This window comes from Ptychodera flava, chromosome 14, assembly GCF_041260155.1.
Source record: "Ptychodera flava strain L36383 chromosome 14, AS_Pfla_20210202, whole genome shotgun sequence".
Classification (NCBI taxonomy): Eukaryota; Metazoa; Hemichordata; class Enteropneusta; family Ptychoderidae; genus Ptychodera; species Ptychodera flava.
In genome coordinates, this window is record NC_091941.1 from 18,097,843 (window position 1) to 18,113,158 (window position 15,316).

The 15,316-nt window shown below is 38.3% G+C and overlaps 1 protein-coding gene across 2 annotated transcripts in view; it reads left to right on the forward strand.

Annotated features, from left to right (window-relative positions):
• LOC139149603 (spectrin beta chain, non-erythrocytic 1-like) overlaps window positions 1-8,251 on the forward strand; it is a 52,152-nt gene extending 43,901 nt beyond the window's left edge. For both annotated transcript variants that reach the window (XM_070721434.1, XM_070721435.1), the window contains 9 exons: window positions 118-381; window positions 896-1,251; window positions 1,739-1,877; window positions 2,245-2,421; window positions 2,856-2,960; window positions 3,341-3,495; window positions 3,944-4,222; window positions 4,648-4,821; window positions 5,419-8,251. In XM_070721434.1, coding sequence (XP_070577535.1) covers window positions 118-381; window positions 896-1,251; window positions 1,739-1,877; window positions 2,245-2,421; window positions 2,856-2,960; window positions 3,341-3,495; window positions 3,944-4,222; window positions 4,648-4,821; window positions 5,419-5,629 — 1,860 coding nt within the window. In that variant the 3' untranslated portion in view covers window positions 5,630-8,251. The remainder of the gene's footprint in view (window positions 1-117; window positions 382-895; window positions 1,252-1,738; window positions 1,878-2,244; window positions 2,422-2,855; window positions 2,961-3,340; window positions 3,496-3,943; window positions 4,223-4,647; window positions 4,822-5,418) is intronic.
• Window positions 8,252-15,316: the final 7,065 nt, after the last annotated feature.

A 15,316-nucleotide genomic window follows, 5' to 3' on the forward strand; every position in this document is an offset into this window, starting at 1 on the left:
TTGTCAGAATTTGTATGCCAACGAATTGGTGTTAAGTTTTATATTGTCATGAATAAGAAAGCGATACTTACAAGTGGTAAAAAAACACATTGTAAATGTTCCTTATCCTCATCATAGATGCTGCAAGACCGCTTCAGGGAGTTTGCCCGCGAGACACACAACATTGGCCAGGAGCGCGTGGCCACAGTGAATGAGATAGCAGACCAATTGATAGATTCAGGACACACAGACGCAGCCATCATTGCCGAGTGGAAGGATGGCCTCAACGAGGCATGGGCTGATCTGTTGGAACTTATCGACACCAGAACACAGATGTTGGCAGCCTCATATGAACTCCACAAATTCTACTACGATGCCAGGGAAATCCTGGGTAGGATAGTGGTAAGTGAAAACTGGGGAGCTCTCATCAAGGGTAGTCCCAGAGAAGACAATCTGTCATGTTAATAGGTTGTCTCACATACAAACTAAAACCATTCAGTACTTCTGGCAATTATCTCTGCTAATATAAAATAAACAGATATGAAGCCATAAATTTCACATGGCAATCCGTCACACATAAATCTAACCCATTGTATAATTCAGTGTTATCGTAAAGTACCATGTTACAATACTCTTAGTAAATGCAATACCAGGTGCAATACCAGGTTGTTGAATACAAAGATCAGATACATTAACCATATTCCATACAAGGACCAAAATGATTTGAACTCTCTGCTTGCAGTGTTCTTCTAAAAGTCAGTTGTTAATGACACATGTCGATCAGAGTGTTGTTACTGAAGGAGAGAGTGTAATCTATTTTATTCATCATAGAGGTCTGATCAGTGAAAGCAATGTTATATCATGACCAGAGAGCATATTTCTGACTTGCTCTGTTCTGTGTGTATTTTTTTCACAGGAGAAACAACAGAGTATGTCAGAGGAACTTGGTAAAGATGGAAACACAGTCAAAAATCTACAGAGGAAACATTCAGGATTTGAACATGATATCCTGGCGCTAGGCACCCAAGTGCAGCAACTACAAGACGACGCTTCTCGTCTCAGAGCCGCCTACGCCGGAGATAAAGCCCGTGACATCCAGGCCAAGGAAGCCGAAGTGGTCAACGCCTGGAGGAATCTACAAGCCATGGTGGATGGCCGCAAGATCAAACTGGCTGACACGTCAGACTACTTCCGATTCCTCAATATGGTAAGGGATCTCATGTTGTGGATGGACGACGTCACGATCCAAATCAACACACAAGAGAAGGCAAGGTAAGTGAATCCCACTAGGAAATTCGACAGTATACTTGATGTCTAGTCTCCTACATTAGATTTGTTGCTTAATTTCTGACCACCACTGTAAAATATTGCCAGTGTGTTTGATTTCTTTGTATGCAAATTTATCAGACAAACTCATACTTGGTTGTGTGCAATTATCAAGCTCATAGAAGTGTTTGAAGACGTTTTGTAAGATTTGCGATTTGTAGTTTTACCAAGAACAGAAAACAATTAGGTACAGTCAAAACAGAGCATCAGTGTAATCTCAACAGACAGGTTACTGATTTTAACACACTCTTACCACACTAAGAGCAAGGTAATAAGATGTAATATTAGCCCAAATTATCACATATATTCATGAACTTTCCTGTATAGAGTAACCATGTTTTTTGCTAGTTCATTTGTTACTATTACCTTGTTATGTTAGAGTTTCTGGACATTTAAAATGCAATGTTGCAATCCCAAACGTTTACCTCTACAGAGATGTTTCGGGTGTAGAATTGTTGATGAACCAACATCAGAACATAAAGGCTGAGATTGATGCCCGCGATGACAGCTTCACAGAGTGCTTTACCCTGGGTAGAGAAATGCTGAGTAGGAGCCATTATGCTTCCAAAGAGGTCAGTAACTTATTCTTACATAAGTAAAATCACTGATTTCATAATTAAGATGTTTGATCTTGATGTAACATGAACCACAAACTTTCTGTACCATTTTGCTATTGCATGATATGCAACAATGTATGGTGTTTCTGTGTCAGAGAACACGAATAATGAAAGCATGGCATTTTTTCATAAGTTCATTATTATATGATTCTGTATAGAGAAAGGAAAATAAATATGATACTGTATGTGATATTGTATGATATGATACATTACAATATATATATATGTGTGTGTGTGTGTGTGTGTTGTTAAATTTTTGTTTTTCTATATCGACAAGGAATGTGAAAGTCTCTGAAAGGTTTCTTCTGTTTCACCTTGTTAGATCCGTGAGAAGCTGGTTGGTTTGGGCAGTCGTCGTGGTGCTATGATCAGTGACTGGGAACACAGATGGGAGTTCCTGCAACTCATTTTGGAAGTCTATCAGTTTGCCCGTGATGCTCACGTCGCTGAGGCGTGGTTGTTAAGTCAGGAACCGTACCTTAGAAGTGAAGACTACGGAGTAAGTGTTGTAGATCACTAGTGACTTTTTGGTTTCTTTTCTTTGCCAACAATAGAGTTTGGGATGGAAATCTTTTGAAGTAAATCTAAGTTACATAGTCATAGAATTTGTGGTGGAATAATTATTCAAATGAGTCATCTGTGGAATGTAGAAAGTTGAGTACAGTCATCTCTAAGTTTCTTTTGCAGCAAGCAGCACAGCTTAATATCGCTGATGTGTCATAAACATGCCAAAGGCAACACCAACAGCTATTTTCAGATGATACCTCCCCTAAGTATATGACAGCACATGATGACAGAAAATCCAGACAGTCATATCAATTTTGATTCCAGTGCACATCTTCAGTAGACAGTTTCAGTGTTTTAAAAAATAATTCCGGAGTAGCCTTGCAGCTGGTACCCGCTTCCTCTAACCAACAACGTGTTCTCTTCCAGGATACTCTGGACGAAGTGGAACTGTACATCAAGAAACACGAAGCCTTTGAGAAATCCTTCTATGCTCAGGAAGAGAGGTTTGGTGCCCTAGAAAGACTAACAACAGTAAGTATTGCCAAAAAAAGGCACTCTGGCACATCTGTGAGAACACAGAGACAAAATGCAGATGTGATGATAAATACTGTGACAGTTCATGATTTAGATAATTCATTTGCTACTTATGGAATGCCATGAATCTTTCACTTGCAACTGCCAGTAACACATATGAGCATGCAGTAATGACACATGGGTACATCATTCTGTGAGATGGGTGGTGTAAAATGCTGTGCAGTGAAATTAGAAGTTGCCCTACTGAACTGTTGGTTGCTTCTTTCGATGTTAATTCTTTTCCTGTTTTGATTTGTCACTGTAGTGTATCTTTTCATTTCTCAGCCTTGTGATATTATCAGTGTGTTTACAACTCTGCTATTGTTTTGCATCGACAGTATGAATTGAAGGAAATGCGCAAGAGACAAGAAGAGGAATACAGACGCTTACACCCCGATGCAGATATACCACCACTCAAGGAATCACCACCAATGAAACACAGAGTGATTGAAGACTTCTTACGTGAAGAGAAAGAAATGGAAGAAAAGGAAAAGTATGCAATTTTAAAAAATCTGTTTCTTTAATTAATGCAATTGTTAATTTTAATTACCCTGGTTTCATTTAGATGAGTAATATTTACAATCTTTACAATTCATTTTATCTAAAATTTTTCAGAAAGGTATGTAATGGTATTTCCTAACTGTTACATGTAAACTTTATATGCATGAGAGTTTTGCTTTGCATTGTTTGTATTTTCAGGGTTTATATGGACTTTTGGGTCTCTCAGTGAACATTCAACATTGTACTATCAGATTGGCATATCCAGTATAAGTTAATGTTCTTGTGATGTTATGGTAAAAACTTCCTTTGTTTCCCATAAATATAGAGTTGGTGCGACTAACAAGAAAAGGCTATAGGGAGAACACACAGCATCTTGTTGTCATTCTCCAGCTTTGATGTAACTTAGACTAAAAAAATCCCACTTTAATGTCTCTCTGCAGATTGAGACAGAAACAACTTGAACTTGACGAAGCCCGTCGCCATGAATACCAAGAAGAGAAGATCCAATATGAGAAGGCACCAGCCCAGCAAGCAATGGAAGACTCTGGTGAACCAGCCCGTGAGCCTGCAGTCAACGGGGAAGAGGAGAAAGCTGCTGAGGAGAAACCTGCTGTCACTCCGAAGAGGGGAGAGGGAGACATGGGTGGTGATGTTGAAAATGAAGGCCCTTTGGCAAGGAAACACGAATGGGAGACACATGCCAAGAAAGCATCTAACAGGTAAATAATGCTCTGGCCTGTCAGTGTACAAGATGGCAGGACTTTCCAGTTGTACTTAGACAGTGTGAATCTTGTGAGTAAAGGCAGTGTTCTGTCTGCTGGGTATTCTGTCCATGCAATGGTTATGTAGAAATTTCCAGAAAAAATTGTTGAATAGAGGGACCTTCAAAAGTTGAATTTGTAAGTGTTGCACAATTTAAAACTTTCTAGGTGGCTGTCAGTTGCTATAGAGAAGATAAGGACACAACACTATATACATAAACACAAGTATACACACAGACAGACACTTACAAAAAAAACCACACACACACACACACACACACACACCACACACACACACTGGTATTGTGTTTAAAAAATTCACACTATCCAAATCCACATGTGTATTCATCAAAAAAGTAACTGAGCGTTTTGAATTGTTTCAGGTCTTGGCACAATGTGTACGCTGTGCAGCAGGTCAATTTACTCTCCTTCTACAAAGACAAGAAACACAAGCTACAAGAAATCCATTTCCATGGTGAGGAACCGGTCAATCTGATAAAAGCCAAGGTTGATGTGGCCGATGATTACACCAAGAAGAAGCACGTCATCAGACTCAAGTGAGTAAATCAATTTGTACCTGTCATTTGATTTTGGCCAGTCCATGAATTTATATCAGTCTGCAAGTGTGAGAAGCCCTGAACATCGCTATCCATCAGTTTTTGCACAGACTTGGGTGTACGCAGTTACTGGATATCTGAATTGGTGATGTAACTGCAGCCCCTATTACAGCTGTGTTTATATATCAAGGGGAAACCCTCATTTAGAATATTGACAACATTTAAAGGCTTACTGCTCTCAAGGTGGTACCAGGGTCTGTACTCTCCTCAAAAGTCCTGGAAAGTTCTTGAATTTTAGAGCTGCCCAGAATGTAATGTAATAGGGTCCTGGAATATTGGTAATCAGCCCATAATTTTCAAAAATAAAAAGGTGATCAGTCATGATATGGTAAAATTTGAATGTGGGAAATACTGTTCCCAAGACACATTCTACCTTCACAAAATCCATGTGTGTATGATAGTAACAGACCATATTTGTCACTTTCCAAGACAAGCTGCATCCCCAAAGTCTCCTGAAAACTTACAGTTCACACAAAACTTATGTCAAGAAAGCAATGATGATCACTGACACTGACTGACTTTTTCCTTTGTTCACAGGCTGGAAAGCGGTGCCGAGTACCTACTTCAAGCCAAAGATGATGATGAAATGAATCACTGGGTGGAAACACTGAAGGCAGCCGCTGAGGGACACGACGAAGAGGGTGCCAGTGCAGCTGCCAGGGCGGCCACCTTCCCGACAGAAGCGGTCACTTCACCTGGAAAGAAAGAGAAAAAGAAGGGAGGATTTTTCACTCTCAAAAAGAAATAATGTCTTACACTAGCAAATTTGATTCTAGAATGTAACGTTTATTACTAGAAATATTTGGTGTAGTTTATGAACTGTACTCACAGGACATCCCAAGTATATAAACCTATAATGAGTCTCAAAAGCATTGTCATTCAAAATAAAATGTCTCTCATTGCTTGTTTGTAGATTTTTCCTTTTCTTGGAGTCTCTGTCTTTTTTAAGTACTACACTGTACTTGGATGTCATTTTTTCGTCGACACTTGTCTGTTTGTATGTAGTTGTTTGGAAATGATATGAAGATTTCAAAAATGTGTATGTAATACATAAAAAACCGCAAAACATTTGGTAAACTTTTTGCCAAAATCTGAAGATGTGTGCGTGTGTACAAACATACCACAGTGAATGTTTCCTTGTTACGTTGATGTTTTAGAATTGTGAATACTAGTTTATATTTAGTGTATTCTTCAAAGGAGTGTAGTATTTCCCAGTCGTAATCAGTGTTTTCACTCGTTTCAGTGAAATTTTAAGACGATGTGTTTTTTTTCCTGGAAATAGCATGTAGGCTTTATGAATGGGCTTTCAGAATATTGTGAAATTGCTTTTAACAATAATGAAATGAACAGAACTTAAAGAAAAAGCGTAGTTGTCACATCTTGTTAAAGATTTATCCACTCTGGAAAATTCAAAAAAACACTTTGAAGATACTATTACCGTACATTCTAGCAGGGTTCCCCCGGCTTAAATAGTTTTTTATCATACAGGTAATGATTGCAAAAAAATATTTTGTGCCATTTAGTTACAAGTAGAACTTGCCAGTTTTAAAGAGAGAGTCTCAGAGTTAGAAATTCTATGGCCTATATGGTATCAGTGTTAAGATAATTATTATTATATAGAATTAATAACAGTGTATTCCATGTCCCCATAATCATGTAGATATTGCCTAGATTTTACTTGCCTTCAGAAAACAATTTGTTTAAATGCAGCACGGACAAACCTGCCTTTTGTTTATGGATTTACCAAATTGTTTCATAAGCTAGCACTACTTGTTAGTCATTGGATAGCTAAACAGCTATAATCTGCATGCGACTTAAAAAAATATAGTGCTGCCATGTCGTGTTTTATTTTCACATCTTACGTGATATTCTTTCTATGTTATTTTTTTTGGATTTATTAAAAAGAGATAAAAACTTTTTATCTTCCATCCTTTTTGTTCAAGTGAAAACAGTCAAACAAGCAGGTTTTTTTGTCTAAATGCATTTTCAAGAAGGTATCATTACACCTGATCTCTGAAATATATTAAAAGTTACCCCCCACCCCCACCCAGAAAGTTATAACCCCACTGCTTGTCTGACTGTCTTCTCAGTTGATTTTGCAATAAACTGATATATTATTATCTGTACTGATGATGTCGGTCAATTTGGTGTCACCGTTCCTTGTTTCATTTTTTTCAATTTATAACACAGCTGAGAAAAAAGAATAGTCCTCTTTTATGAGTGTTGTCAACAGAAATTCAATTTAAATCAAAACGGTGACACAGAATTGACCCATCCCAAACTACCTAAAACCACAAGACTTGATTATTTTCCTTTGTGACTTAATTAGTGGTTCAGTTGTTACATGGTAAGGACTGGTAATGTAATGACCTGGTCTAATAAAATCCAGGCTCAAGTGATGTAAGTAAAGTGGGGTTTTTTAAATTTTAGCATATTACATGTAAACTGCATATTGCTACTGAAATAAATTGCTATTGTTTTAAGAGGGCGAGAGAGAGAGAGGAGCTATTCATTATAGTCTTGTTTTAGCTGAGAGCTCCCCCAAAGTTGGCATTACTCTGGAGTGGGGTGACAGTTTGAACATTGGTGGACCAATGGACATGGGTTCACTCTCATGTTCCCATGGCAACTGTCAGCGGTGACCTCGTGTCCGACGTCACTCATGTCTCCACTGACCAGACTATGCTTTGAGGATGCTGCGAGAGGCCAAAAGTGCCACTATAGCGTGATATATTAACTCACACTTGTACTTTGTTTCCTCTGTGTTAACTTTGTTAACTTCAGTTTGTAACCAGCAAAAGTGGGTGTTTTTAATCAATGTAGCAAGTCCAATAAATGGCGTAACAATAGTCGAGTTTTATTTCATGTACCAAGTCAGTCAATAGGCAAACAGTTTAGTCACAGCAGTTTCACCGGTAGTAATATAGTCAAATAATTTCACAGTTCATCAAAGGGTTTTTTTGCCAACATTTGTTATTGTCATCAAAATCTGATAGCGTGCATTTTGATAAAATTCTAATGGATAGAATTGAAATATTGTTAATTTTCAGTCCAGAAAAAAAAGTAATTAATAATAATTAGCCAAAGGAGTGAGAGAGTTTCTGTGTGGCACAAGTCATGTTACTTTTTACTTCCAGTACCGAAAGGTTTTCATTTATTTGACTCTGTCTTTGCCATTGGACAAGGGGGATTTTAGGATTGCACATTGGTGTTATAATCTTATCTGGATGTTCACTCGTAGTCACCGCAGGTTTAAAACATCATTCACACTTCTGGAGGTGGAAAATAAAAAAAAAAGACCTTTTGATTTTTTGTAATGTGCTTATTGCAAATACAGCTATTACGAGAATAAATCTTGGAAAAACAAAAAGGAGTCTTGTGAAATGGTCATCTTTTTTGCTGTATGGTGTGTGGTTGTCAGTCAGTGAAAGAGTCTTTTATCATGATATGAGGATCTCAAGGCATATGGCTATTGAAATGTAATGGAGTTCATGGCTAGTTCATCAGCAAGAAATATATAGAATGAATTTGCATTTGAATATAACTTTAAAGCTGTCTTCCTGTGTACGTCAGTTGACAGTTGGCAATCAGGGTTGCACGTTATGACGTGTCTTGTTAGTCATCCTCTTTGATTTCAAGTCCTTCAACACTCAAGACTGCAGTGCAAATTTGACGCAGCTTGATAAAATGTGTGTAATGCTGTTTTGCCACAATGAGGAAATCAAAATAATCACTGACCTGTCCAAAACGATGCAAAGAAGTATATGAACTGGTTCTCTTTATATTTCATAGTGAGCACTGTCTAAAAGAAAAACAATCAGAATGGAGGTATTATTAAAAAAGGTCACATTTTACATTATTTGAGTTCAAGTCCATGAACTTTAGGAATTCAATACCAGATCGATCTGACATATATTTTGTGCCTGGCAGCTGTGAAACCTTTTCGATTTCCATCCAAGAGTCTGACGTTTTCTTGCCTAGAAAATTCTACTCTGAATGACATATAACAGCTGCTGTTATCAGCAAAGACTTCCTACTATGTAAGAGACGTGTCCACTTTTGCTTGAAACCCCATTATATCGAATTGTGAACCTTTTCCTGCCAAAACTGATCGCAGCTTTCTCCTGAATAGTTTTGCAAGAAATGTTTTCGTTTATATCAAAGATCGATCACCGTGGTCGGTTCTTTGTCCACGCTTTGAACTTTAAGTTATGACCTTCACAGAAAGACAGATTCCACTGATAAGCTGGTTGGTTAATAGACTACTCCTGTTGAATTAAAATATTTCACTCACTGCCATGTTGTCCGCATGCTGGAACATGTTTCACTCTACTTATGTTTGGGCAACAGAGGGCGTTATTTTATTGATTTTTAGCCAGTAAACAAATGTATTCGAACTCTCTCACGTATTTTCCTGACGTATATTAAAAGTCTCTCTCTCTCTCTCTCTCTCTCTCTCTCTCTCTCTCTCTCTTTGCAACAGATTTAAATATTCAACAGACCGTAGCGTAAGAGCCTATGTATTGACATATGAGCAGAAATTTTGTCAATATTTGAGGTTATCATAAAACCCATAAATTGATTTCATAAAATATGGTAGGCCGACATCCACGACCCCTGTGAATACAAACTCAATGTTGGGCTCGCTTGACTGGTTTCCCAAATCATTCCTGTGATATAATAATACAAAAATAGAAAAAATCGTGCATGTTATATTGTGAATACAATAAACATTACACAATAATAAAACAGGCAAATTTAAAACTGCGCATTTATACTATGACAGTGTGGGTTAGCGGGAATTATGTTCGGTAAGCGATTTCCAAACAATACAGTTAAGTCTGAACAATCTCAAAAAACACTTCTTCGGGTCGGGAAGTCCATTGAAAATCCAGTTTATTTTGAGCATACATTACAAGTAAATGACGGTCAGACTGAACGTCACTTACTTGTAATAGCGTTATATGCGGACCGGGTAGTTTGTAAAAGAGTAGTTTATGCTACCTTCCGACGTTCTGATACGTAGCAATGGCCTTAACATATCAATATATCAATTGCTCAATGTTCACTCACCCTTGCGCAATGTCCTTCATATCAATATCCTATAGCAAATATACTCACCATAGCAATATTAAACACCTATTACCTGGTCATATTATAGTTTTTAATATGTTTTGATATCATGCACCGCAAAATTTTGCGTGACAAGTTTACTTGGCGATTTCTCCACAGCGGTAACAATAGTACCAATTTCTTCCGAAATATAATCTAAGCATAGTATGCTTAGATTATATTTCGGAAGGTATTACCTAGCAACATCCTTGGTTGCCCTTGAATCTTTTCTGTCGATAAACAGTTCAACTTCAAGCTCCTAAACTGTTGGAATGGAAAATCTTGCTGTTTTAGAGAGAGGTTCTTCGCTCATCCCGGGCGCACGTCATGCTCTAGTCACCCGCCATTGTTTCAAAGCAAAGCCGCAGACGACACTACGGTCACGTGACTGGGTACTTTTCCAAATTTGGTCAAAAACTGTTTTTCAAAAATACCCTCTGATGTCGTATGTATTTTCTCGTCACGTGACGTGTTCTGGTGAATCGCAACACGGAATGAGCATATGTGGCGTGTTTTTGCTGGAAAAAAAAGTCATAGGCCTAGTAATTCAGCGCTAGTGTTACATTCACGCACTTCAGAGTCACCAAGAAAGAATTCTCAATCAAATTTTGTGTCAGTCTATTCGTTACCGTTTCGTGTTGATATTCGTATTTCTGTAAAATTACACGCAGGTATATGATCACAGAGTCCGCAGAGTTGCTATTTAGAGTGACGTGTATTCTGATGTATCATGCTATGTGGATGCTGATGCATAGGAACCAGGTACCAGCATCTCGTTCTCCAATACCTCATAAAATTTAATGTACGGGACTGTCATTTTCAGGGAAGGTTTTCCATGGTTATTTTTTACTCAGACTGATAGCAACACGATGGTAATATTCCACCGTCTGCTATCGATGAATACGGAAAGTGTTTTAAGGGAGCCGTCATTATTTACGGCCTGGGGGTCGGAAGAATTTCAACGGAAACTCTGAAAGATGAATTGGGTAACCCCCAACACAGAAATTTTGACTGAACCCCCCCCCCCGCCCCCATTTAGAAAGTTTAATATCAAGACACGTATTTGTAAAATTTACAAAAATATAACAATAATAAAGACCTTTCATATCCTGCTAGATTGTTATCGGTTATCTCATGACGGTTGAAAAAGGTGAAACCAAAAAAATGAAATGCAAAGTCTCAATAAAATGTAGATATAAAAGCTCACGCTATGAGCAGTATCCAACCATATAACATTGTTTTCTTTGGATGGGTATAAATACAAGGTTTTCACTAAGATATATGACAGGACAGAATTTGAAAGTAAAGGGGGGGGGGGAACACGCGGGAGGCTGAGGGGCAAAATGTCAGAGGAGGTTGTACCTTCTCTTGTGTGGACAAATTTGAGAAATTGATGTGTGCAATGATGCAGTATGGTGCAATATGAGAGGAACACGATTGGAACTATTTGGGGATAATTGGATCTTCATATTTTTTAAATTTCTTAAAAATCTTAGGTGCCCTATAGCTGAATGTCTCAATATTACAAATTACTCACAAAAACTAGCGTGTAACGTAAAAAGAAAAGCAGATTAGCTTACATTTGCAGGTTTTAAAGACATTACTTCACCATCCAATTATCCCAAATTAGTTCCAATCGTGTTGAGGTGCTTCTAATTTGTATTTTTACTGAGTAGAACTGTTAGAATACCCCAAGGGCAGAGGGCGAGGGGGGTGTGTCCAGAAAATCGAAAATCTTTAGAAATTGATGTATGAAATGGTGCAATCTGCATGAGAGGTGTTTCAATTTATTTTGCACCAAAAATTGAGTGACCCCCTTTTTACTCTCCACATTTTGAGCAACCCCCTCGCAGCTTTCAATTTTTTTTAGTGACACCCCTCACATTCCTCCGACCCCTCCCCCAGGCCGTAAATAACGACGGCTCCATAATTTTCCGATCTTCAAAAATTTCAACGACAAACGCAACTTCACTATTACAGAGGTATTGGTTGTAAATCTGTGAAGTGTCAGGTTTTCGTTGTGTTATACGACGTGCGCACGCTATGCCCAATATCACGAGGACAAAGTGAAAAGATGGAAAATATAGCGTCCCTACTGAACAGTATTTCATATAAGTCATCGTATAGCTGCGGTCTGGATTAAACTGCCCGACTTGCAATTTTGATCACATCACTTCATAGATATGGAAAGTACTTAACATTCTGGCATCTGCTCGGACAAGGTGTTTCAAGAAATCTCTCTCTCTCTCTCTCTCTCTCTCTCTCTCTCTCTCTCTCTCTCTCTCTCTCTCTCACACACACACACACACACACACATAGACACACACACACATTGCAGTAACTCGACTTCTTTATAGAGGACGTCATCTTTCGTGACGTTTGAACAAGAAGTCTGGACATACGTTCGCTCAGTTTTTCAGACGACTAAAATTCACCTGCAAACTATTAACTTTTCATTCATTTCATGGGAACATTTTAAACAATGTCATAGGCTATCTAAACACTGTGAACGCCTTTTGCTATGTTCACGGACCCTTCAACGGCCTATCATGGGAGGTTTTGAGTGTGCCTGCAAAATCTATGAGAACTGGGAAACTGGAAGAAACACGCACTCGTGACGGTGTCCAACTGATATAGTTTGCATGTTGTGGGAGAATCATCTTTAAGGAAAATTAGGAAAGACAAATGAAACTGAACGATTAAATTAAATTAAATTAAATTAAAGTTTAAATTAAACTGAACGATTAAATTAAATTAAATTAAATTAAAGTGTAACTGTCCGCTATCTTGTATCGGCGGCGGCACCAAGTTCGATGAACTTTGCAAGTTGCAAATCAATTTCCATTCAAATTGCTCAAGACTGCCTGGATCAGCTGAAGCAATCGCCAGACAAAGACGGTTAAAGTCAGAGACACGCGGCGATGAACACATTTGTGTTGCAGATTGAAGTAAAACTTGGTTTTGATCGAGGCAACGCAACGGCAGTCTGGGTAATATCTGGCACTGAGAATCAGACCAAATTTGGGAGAGGGCTGATCAGATTAGCTCACTGGACAGCCAACCAACCTCGGCCTGGGCTGTGGGATTTGTATCATACCAAGAGCTTGAGGCATGACAAGTAATATTTTCCAGTTTATATCCTTAATAAATAAAAAAATAAATAAATAAATAAACAAGAATATAAATAAATACATTGAAGATAAGTTAATCATGAGCTTGTACCTACTATGCAAGATTATCAGACTACAAATTAGTGTTCAAGTTCTGACATTTAGAGGTATCCCGAGTCTTTGATACGCAGTCATCGGTGGTTGAGTTGCGATTCGGGGTTACAGGTTACAACACCTGGAAACTAGCAGAATTTGTCCACTGGTTTTCGACCTACCCTTCAGGTAGAAATTACAACCTTCTGTGCTGTGACATTATTTATAATCAATATTTTACTTGACTTCTTGACCGATTTGTCATATGTTGTGGCTTTTTGCGATCATTATATGATTTTGGTTTTTAAAAAAATCATACTGCACAGCCCTCATAACAACAGGAGGAAAAATCGTTACAATATTTGACTATAAACATTCTATCATCGTCATAAAAAATAGCAATGAAACAGGGAGATTAAGGTCGTGTCGAAACATGCACGTACGACAAGTCGACGGTAAAGTGCGCCCATGCATGATTCTACGCGCTTTACCGCAATTATAAAAGTGCTAGTGTAGGAAGAATGTTTATTGTAAGTGTTACGTTGGGTTTTGCAGAAGATGAAGAATCGCGGAAAAAAGAGTCATCAAAGGTTTTTTTAAAATTTAGAATGTAATTCACTGAAAAAGCCCCAGGACATGGAAAGAACGCGGAGGGGGAGAACGTGCTTTCAAAAACGAGTACATGAAAAATACCCAATGCGACATTTCACGGAATGCCAGGGAAAAAATGCTGCTCTCGTATCTAGCCTTCATCTGTTCATTCTATTCACTCCCATAACAGAAAAACTAACACGACGTTCCGAACAAGCGACCCCTGAAGTTCATAGGACCATAGGGATAAACCCTTTCCCGGGGAACCCTGGCGATGGTTGTTGCCCTACGGCCGCTCGTTACATTTTTTTGGGGGTGGTGATTTATGCGAGATAGATTATCTCTGATATGCCGACTCGTGCACGCTGCACTGGTTTTAATTTTAAGTATTGTCAATTGATCTTTTGGGATCATTTTTCATGAACATATTCATTCTTAGTGTACACTGAAAAATCATTACGATTAATTTTCTACATGGTATACCGATCCCGCCGCCTTCAGTTTTTCACACTCCAGGTATAGGGCGTTATTCCCTGAAAACGTCCAATTTCACCCCCAAAAAAGGTTAAACAGACAGCATAGGTCAACAGAAGACAGTTCAGATGCTTACAACCAAATGCTCCGCAATCTATCAGGCCAGCTGTTCTTTTGCTCACATGCCAGTCTATTGGGATAAATCAAGCAAGGGGTTCTCTGATATGAGAATTCACCACAGTAAATATTTTCTATTTATTTCTTTTACTATCACCAGTGGTGAAGATTTTAGTTTATGTCTGCAAGTAAGGGCAGCAAAGTCATCAGTTTTACGGAGAGGCCTACACCGCGGATGTGTTCTATACAAAATTACCCTGCAAAGGCCACAAACTGACAACATATTTCTTCCATGCCTCGTGCCGTACTAATCAATTTACCTTGAAAGGCCGTCCTCACCAAGGTTATTTGAAATTAAATCAAGAGATCATTTGAGGTAACTTCAACTCACCCTGAGATAGAGCATTGGAAGTGATTATGAAATACTGATTTTATGTCAGAAGTGGTGTTCACAGGTAAGAGGTCACGGATTATTACTAAATGTACAGGTCTGATGCTTCAGCTAATACAGACAGGTTTGTAGATGAGGGTTTCCATCCAGAATGATGAGAACATATGAATGATGGTAATATAATATGTTTTCTTTTAGGTAAAAAACTTCTGACAAATTATCTTGCGGAAACAGCAATAAATGCAGTAATTAATGAGTACATGATATGTTAGTGTACAATGATGTACACTGTAACACAATCTGATTTGAGCACTACCATGCTGTATGAAAAGGTAAAAGATCCTGCCGGAAAAAAACCCCGCTCAAAATGAGGATTTTATGAGCAGGAAGTTTGGAGGCCAAGTTCAGCCCAAACAAATACTTTTTTAATTCTGTCACTCTTTGCTCATCTTTCAAATCCAACTTCCATCCTGACACCAAATGTTGCAGCATTGAATTTTCAACACTGTGTGAGTGCATGAAAATAATAATTCATGTTTGAAGACAC